Source organism: Gossypium hirsutum, chromosome D02, assembly GCF_007990345.1.
Source record: "Gossypium hirsutum isolate 1008001.06 chromosome D02, Gossypium_hirsutum_v2.1, whole genome shotgun sequence".
NCBI classification, from domain to species: domain Eukaryota; kingdom Viridiplantae; phylum Streptophyta; class Magnoliopsida; order Malvales; family Malvaceae; genus Gossypium; species Gossypium hirsutum.
Genome location: NC_053438.1, coordinates 44,537,040 through 44,544,999, shown reverse-complemented (window position 1 = coordinate 44,544,999; position 7,960 = coordinate 44,537,040). Strand labels below are relative to the sequence as shown.

The 7,960-nt window shown below is 30.7% G+C and overlaps 1 protein-coding gene across 1 annotated transcript; it reads right to left on the bottom strand.

Moving 5' to 3' along the window:
* Positions 1 to 4,816: 4,816 nt before the first annotated feature.
* On the bottom strand, positions 4,817 to 7,739 carry LOC107908451 (sphinganine C4-monooxygenase 1). The gene is made up of 2 exons (XM_016835623.2): positions 6,995 to 7,739; positions 4,817 to 5,644 (listed from the first exon to the last, which is right to left on the bottom strand). The coding sequence occupies exons 1-2, from the start codon at positions 7,214 to 7,216 to the stop codon at positions 5,090 to 5,092; spliced, it is 777 nt and encodes a 258-aa protein (XP_016691112.2). The 5' UTR covers positions 7,217 to 7,739; the 3' UTR covers positions 4,817 to 5,089.
* Between the last annotated feature and the right edge of the window lie 221 nt (positions 7,740 to 7,960).

The window sequence follows — 7,960 nt, the reverse complement described above, 5'->3', positions numbered from 1 at the left end:
GGGCAATTAATCAACCAGATAGGAACCCCTAAGGATCTTTTAAAAGGATTAACCTTAATTCTAAAAATAGAATTTTGTGGATATTATGATAAAAAGGATCAAGATAACCAATCTAGTTATATCCTTTCTAAGATTAAATTATGTGATATTAGATATTTAGAAGATTTTTTTTAAAAATTTCTTCATGAATATCAAAAGTTAAAAAATGAAAATATAGACTTTTGGAAAAACCAATATTTTCATAAACTACCCCCACCCTGGGATGATATATGTATAAACAAATATGTATCTTATTTAGAGAAGCACAGTAAAACATCTGGACTTCTAGCAGAAAATTTAGAACTCTTTTATTAACAAAAATAAAAAGCTTTACAAGAGAGAAAACTAAAAAGTAAAACTATTAGGTAATTCTAAGATGTATTCTAAAAGAAAAGATAAATCGGAATTTACAAGATCTCTATACAATTGATCTTTCCTCTCTATATATAGAGGAGATTAAAAATTCTATACAATTGCATTTTGAATCCCGAACAGTGTTTCTAATAAGGATTTGGCTTCAAATGGATGTGGCTGCTTCCACGTCTCATTTGTCTTCTTGTAACTTTAACTGCATGGTCATGGTTGTTTCCACGTTGCATGCTTGAATTGAATTACCGCTTCCATCACTTGCTTGTGTCATGGTAGCTTCTGTCATTGCTTGCATCATCATTGGTTTGATGAAATCTTCCACGTTGCAAGACTTTTTGTCTGCACTTGGATTTCTTCTTTTGTCTTCATCATGGATTTGATGATGACTTCCACGTTGCCAATCTTTGTTGTTGGTATGTGGATTTCCTTCTTTTCAGGTTGCTATCTTTGTTGACTTCAACCTTCTAGCATATTATTGAGATTCATTTCTTCAATCTCATCCAAATGTAAAGAATCTGATGAGAATCTTGGTGGTGAGTTCCATGTCTCCCATATATTTTTTATTTTTCTGTGATGTGAGATAGAAATTCTTCTATCTCCATTTTAGCAATCTTTTTTAACAGCTTCACAGATTCTTCATTTCTTTCCTCCTAGATGTTTCCATTCAGAAATGCCAATATCCTTCTTTCATCCGTCCATAGTTTGTAAATTTCATCATGGAGAAGATAATAGGCTTGTGATAATAATTCTAGTCCTATTTGGACTTGATAATTATCAAATTTATTATAACATTCGTCAATGGTTTTTGACAAATGTTCTTTGTCTTCTTTGACTGCAGATAATTGGTGGGTTCCAATCATCTTTTTAATAATCCAAATTTGATACGGCTGATAAAATCTTTCTTGTTCAGCTATACCAATTAGACTACTAATTTCAATATGAAAATAGTAATAAAAATCATCATTGTTTATGATGTTTTGTAAGATAGACTTTACAATAGCTGGAGAATCTTTTAAAAGATAAAAAGAGAGATTTTGCACAACTATTTCTTTAGTAAAACCCCATTCAATATTGGTTATATCAAATGGTTCGTGATCCAATCTATATTTTATAGTTGGAAAACTATTTCCAATAAAATTTGTAAAAACATATGCTTGTAGAAAATATTCTGAAAAAGCTTTTTGGAATTGATTCTGCTAGTTACAAATAATTCCATTGATTTTATTGAATATTTCAACCGGTAAAATATGTCTAGATTTGTTATATAAACAAATTCTAAATACTTTATTTATAATAGAATTGTTTTTCCCTTTATGAATAAAATATTAAAAAATATTAAGAAGATTGTTTATCTCCTCAATCTCCATTATAAAGATTTGGAAATCATCCCAATCTCTATATAAAATAGATTTTAATAATAAATCTTCAGCTTCATTTTCTTTAGTTGTTTTTTCAACTAAAAATAATGAATATCTGGTAAGAGCTCTTCGGAAATTAGCTCTTTGATTAGAAATATGGGTTTTCCATATCTCGTTTATAAAATCATAATTTTTTGGTGATAAACCAGGATTATAAAAAAAATTTATTTTTGAAAAATCTTTTTCTTCTTCAATTTGTTGTTTTTTCAACAAATTTTTCGAACTTTTGATGATTTCAGCATAACTGGTTTGTGACGCCAAATTCATATCTTGAGACATTGGTGATTGATACACCATGTTTGAAAAAGAGGTTCCAACTAGTTGGTTTACCATTGGATATTTTAAAACATTTGATCCAAGTGGTTGGTTTACCATTGGATAAGACACATAATATCCCTGGTTAGGATAAAATGGTATTTGTGTAGGTACAAATCCTTTTTTGGAGTTTGATTCTGCTTTTCCTTTGTTGGGTTTTTTGTGAACGGCTGTCCATTCACCAACTATTTTCTGATGTAGAGGCTTTTTACCTCTATCCATAACCTGCTAAAATAATCAGCAATTGTTAGCAGTAATTATCTAATTTAATTGGTGTAATTTTTTTATTAAACACGACCTTATTATTATTTTCAATAGGTATTTTTATAGAATCTTTTTCTACTGATAACCAAATACAATGTTTATCAATAGTAAAAGGTAAATGTCTAATTATAAAATTATTTCCTAATAATATATCTTCCTGCATTTCAGGAAAACACAAAATCTTAGGAATTATAAATCTAACATTGTTTATGTAGATTGGTATATTTTTTCCTTTATAATTAATTATGGTTTTATTACCATCAATACTCTTTATTATTATAGGTTTTCTCATTAATTCTCATTTTTCTACAGGAATTGCATTCTTTCTGCAACTACAAATTGTAGCTGCAGTATCTATCATCGCATTTAGAGAATACTTTTTATATTTTCTAAACTGAAATGTAACTTTAATTTTTATTCCAACTTTTGACTTTTTTTCAATTGTTGAAGTTTGAATTTCTTCCATTCTAGTTTTTCTAGAATTATTACTAGGTTCAGAAGGAAATATAGGAATTTGAATTGTTCTAATTCCTATTGGTGTACTATTTGTACTAATATTATCCTCTTCTTCTTCTGGTTGAAAGCTAGAGGGTAAAACTAAATTTTCATTTGTATTGGTTATACAATTATTCTTAAAATATAATCTGTTTCCAGATGACATATATTCTATAGTACTTACTGGTTTTGAAGTACTAGAACTATTGATTCTTTCCATCACCCAATCTCTTGGTATTGACAAATCTCTTAAATCTAATAATTTTGGCTGAATTTCATTAGTGAACCGGTTTGGTTCAAAGAGTTCAATAATTTTGTTATTGATCTCTTTTATTTCTACTTCTGTCGTATTTGTATATTCATTAATAGAAATCCAACTGATTGCTAGATCTTCTGCTAAATCATTGATATCAGAATTTTTTGTCTGAATCCTAAGGCAAAGACACTCTTCTATTAGAGGATCTGTAATGGAAATAAAGTAATTTGGTTTAACTTTAAATCCTATTATGCCTGTATGTAAATTAGACTGAATACCTCCAATAAGTTCTTTTATTGGATTTTCAAATCTTTTATCTAAAAGGACAGCTATTATAGGAATATCATGACCTCTTCTAAATAAGGCTCTAATAGTAATCATGATTATACCTAAATGTATATATCTGACCTGAGGATATTTCTTTCTAATCCTCTTAATTGTTTCTTTAGTAAAGAGAGGGATTTCTATTAATCCTCCTCTTGTATCCTTAGCGACAGTGTTACCGCTAATTTTTTCTATATGTCTCTGAGTCCATATTTTAAACTTAGAGATCTTATATATTTCCTCTTTAGAAATATGATTTTTATTAATTTTTTCTATAATTTCATCAGAAAAGTCTTTTTCTTCTCTGATTAAATTACCTAATTTAATATCCTGTATTTTAGAATTCGGAAATTCTTCTAATTGATTATTAGAACTTCTTCATATATTAAACATAAATATATATTCATCATATAATATTTCTTTAAGATTTATACAAATTTCTAAATCTTGTTTTTCAAGACTTTTAATTCTTTTTTCAACTTCTTTTCTTTTGTTAGAAAAGTTTTTCTTCTAGAAAACTGACTCTTAACCAGAAAATTTTTTATTTTCTAGTTTTCCTTTGACTAAATTATTATATTTTTTCTTTTTATGCCTATGATAAGTATTTGGTTTTAAAGCAAATCGTCCTAATAAAAACCTATTAATTAATTTTCTTATATTTTTAGGATCTTTTTCATCAATAGTTAAATTTTTTATATTACTAGTCAACACTAAAAAAGAGATTAAATAACAGCAAAAAATGATATTAAAAGTTGTTCTCTCCAAAACTTAATATCTACAAACATTATCCACTTAAGTCTTTTCAGACTCACTCGTATACAACAATTAGTAGTATGCATATCATTTGAAGTACTACTGAATTGGCTTCTAATATTGAATGTTAAATGACAAATAAAGCCGACTACCAACAAGCAATGGCAAGATCTTTGAACTCATCGTACAGATTGTTGAGAACCATTCATAGAAAAGAATCAACTGTTGACGACGGAAGCTGGTTTCCTTATTTACTTACGGGGAATCCAAGAAAATTTTGGCAATAATCATACGTTCTTGACCTAATCGAACAAAAAAAAGATTGTAACCGTTATTAATGCATCATTCATTAATAAGGTGGATTTCCATTCCATATTAATGCATCATTTTCGCAATAGATGATTCTCGAAATTGGAAAAATAGGGTTTGCCTTAACATGGAAATCCATGTTACCGCATCATTCATTTCATTTCGAAAGTAGGCACAAACCCTTTAATTAGGGAAAATAAGATAGACCGCCCGAGATAATGACCGATGGAAGCATAATCGACGATCTTGAACACAATAAACATAATACAACAGGTTTGAAATGGTAAAGATGAGAGTATTACATTCGTACTGGAACTTTTAGTACAATAATCTATATAATATGTATATTACACGACAGATGAAAAAAAAGTACAATACACGACATAAATGAACAAATTATCTGATCTAACTAATTAATGGTTCTCATTATTACTTCTATAAACAAAAATATATTAGAAGTGCAGAGCACAAGAACAAAATGGTGACTGTAGTTTCATTGATGATGAATAAAAGAAAGAAAAATACTGTTATGCTCACAATCTAGTTATTAGTCCTCTTTGAACTCTTTAGTTGGGCGTGCTTCGAAGCCCCCTTCTGCTCTCTTCTCAAGTGAATATGGCATATATGTCCCCAGAATTCTATCCCACATCACGAAGAATGGTTGGGAGAAGTTGTATTTGCTACCATAAAGCTGATGGTGGACATCATGATATGCAGAATTGTTTCTAAAGAAAATATGAAGTGGGTTTCCAGGAAGCATTAGCCCACAATGGTCGTCCACTGTTTTGATGGTGGCAAAAGAGAAGAAATAGATGGAGGTCCGAGGAGACATGCCAGAGAGCATAAACGATAAGGCTCCACCTACTGTGTCAAGGAGAAGCCCCTCTAATGGATGATTGTACAAAGCTCCAAATGCGTAGGGAACAACAAGACAGTGATGCCGAGAGTGGAGGTGCCGATATAAGAACTTGTTCTCGTGGAAGTATCTATGCAAAAAGTATTGCCAAGTGTCCATAACCAACATTGCTGTAACGAACTGGCTAGCCAGAACAATAAACGAAGATGGCTGCTGAGAAGAAGCCCCAGCATGACCCCCTGTGACCTGCACAAATCAATGTTTGATAAAAAAGAACTGTATACACATAATGTCTCAACTGAAATTGCTTTTATGCCTCATTATACATGCCACAGAACTTATGAAAAGAACAAACCAGAAGTGGAGTAAAGATGAAGGAGAAAATAAAATAAAATAAAAAACTGATAACCATCCCCAGCTATGCCAAATGTTAAATTATAACAGTTCTGAAACACATAAACAAGAATAGCACCCAGCTTGTGAGTCTTTCATTAGGTGACAAGATAATGAAGAAACTGTGAAACCAGTCTAAGATAAAGTAAATTTAATGTGGTTGTGATCACGGTTAAAAGTAGATTTCTGCCATTAAACTAAAGATCACAAACACAATCCATAACAAGGTATATTTCCATATTTACTCTGCCTAGCTCATATCTAATAAAGCATAAATTCAAAAGACAGATTATTTAGTATATATGCAGAAGAAGAGCTCATAAAATTACAGTATGATTACTCCTGAAATTTCATACTCACAAAAGACAATTGAATCAAATTTGGGAGTGAGTGTTGCATACGGCATATATTTAACACCAATATACTCAAACTTTCTAAGTTTTCCATATATTTGGAGAGGATAGTAGCTATGTATCTATGTCCGAATTTATGTTGAACACAAATGCTTTAGGAAAAATTAAGTGTGAAAGCAACATAGGATCCAATGTAAGAAAGATAGGATGTGGAAGCAGGTCCGATCAATTATCTATAAGTAAATTAACTAATACCCCAGAACAACATTGTGTGCAGACTAACCAAGAACATCCTATGCTACATATAATCTTTCATGGGTGAAAAGAAGTAAAATTGAAACTCAAGGATGATTATACCTTAGATTTTCTTTTTATTGCCATCGATTACACCTTAGATTATTCATTCAAATTTCGTATGTAGAGTGTACAAATATATCAGATACAATAGAATGACGCAAACAATTAGCTCCACACTTTTGCTATCATGTTTGCAGAGTAACCATGGGTAACAATTTGGAACGCTGCAATTGGTCAAATCTTGTGGGCTAACATACTTTCTAAGAAAAACCCAAATTTTTATCAAAGAAAAACAAGAATTTTTAATGAAACCCAACACCAGTAACCATTCGATATCTCCTATAGTCAAATTAAAATACGATCCCTATCATCAAAATTTCAGCTACAATTACAAAAGGTAGCGTAAGAGAAATTCATAAGTAATTGTGTAGGTAACGAAGAAGGCATTTGATTCTAAGCAACTGAAATCCAAAATTTCAGATCCATGGTTCAAGAGAAAATAAATTAATCATAAAAAGTAAGTAACATAAGAGTTGATGTAGGGAGGATTTACCGTGAATAAAAGGATGGCGACAGCAGCCTGAAGAAGTTGCTGGAAAAGAACGCCTTTAACGACAGTTAGTTTGGAGACCAAATTCTTCTCTTCCTCGTCTGATTTAGAATGCAATCTATAATTCTCAAACGACCCCAAACACATATACATTCCTGAATAAATCCAATACACAACAATCGGAACCACAGTTCCCAACAATTCATCGGATACAGCGAAACCCATTTCCTTTTACTTAACTAATATCAAACAAAACCACATGAATTTGTTTCCTTCTTTGAAGAAAAAAACGACGACGTTCAAAGTTTCAGTCTACCGTCTCCGGTGTCGCAGTCGAAATTTAAAGAATTAAAATTAAATGAACATAAATAATAATATCTAAATAATAAAATAAAAAGGGGAAATAATGAAAACAGATGTTACTCAGGGTTGGAAAGATAGCAGAAGATTCGAAAAAGAAAAATAGAAAAGAAGAAAGAAGTGAGGTAAAAGATGGAAACTTTGGGCCAGAATAACAAGGAACTTAATCCGGTGGGTGCGTTCTATTACAAGAAATAAATAAATAAATAGTGGCGTATTTCTTGCATCAATCAATATTTGAACAGTGATTAGTTTTGGATTTTGTTCAAGCCCGTAGTTTTTGGGTTTACTATGGTCGACCAAACGTCAATGGGAAGAAGAAGTCGTATTTTATGACGTGATGGCCGAGGCTTAGGAGAAACCAAAGAGTCCATAACTTTAACATCCTGGGTTGAGGGAATACGAACATGACAAAATAAAGCCATATATCCATTGGACACTTTCAATGGCTCTACAAAGCTTAGGGTTGAATTGAATAAAGTAGAAAATTTTTTAATTAATCGAGTTTATAAATTATATTTTATTATTTTATCAATTTGAATTTTTTTGAATCGAGTCGATTAAAATGAAATTCAAGTCTAGTCTAATCGAGTGAAGTTGTTCGCGTTA

Excerpts from the sequence above, each read along its gene's own strand:
- LOC107908451 (XM_016835623.2), bottom strand. The coding sequence starts at position 7,216 with ATGGGTTTCGCTGTATCCGATGAATTGTTGGGAACTGTGGTTCCGATT. Across the intron at positions 5,645-6,994 it reads TCGCCATCCTTTTATTCACG|GTCACAGGGGGTCATGCTGG; the intron begins GTAAATCCTCCC and ends TGATTTGTGCAG.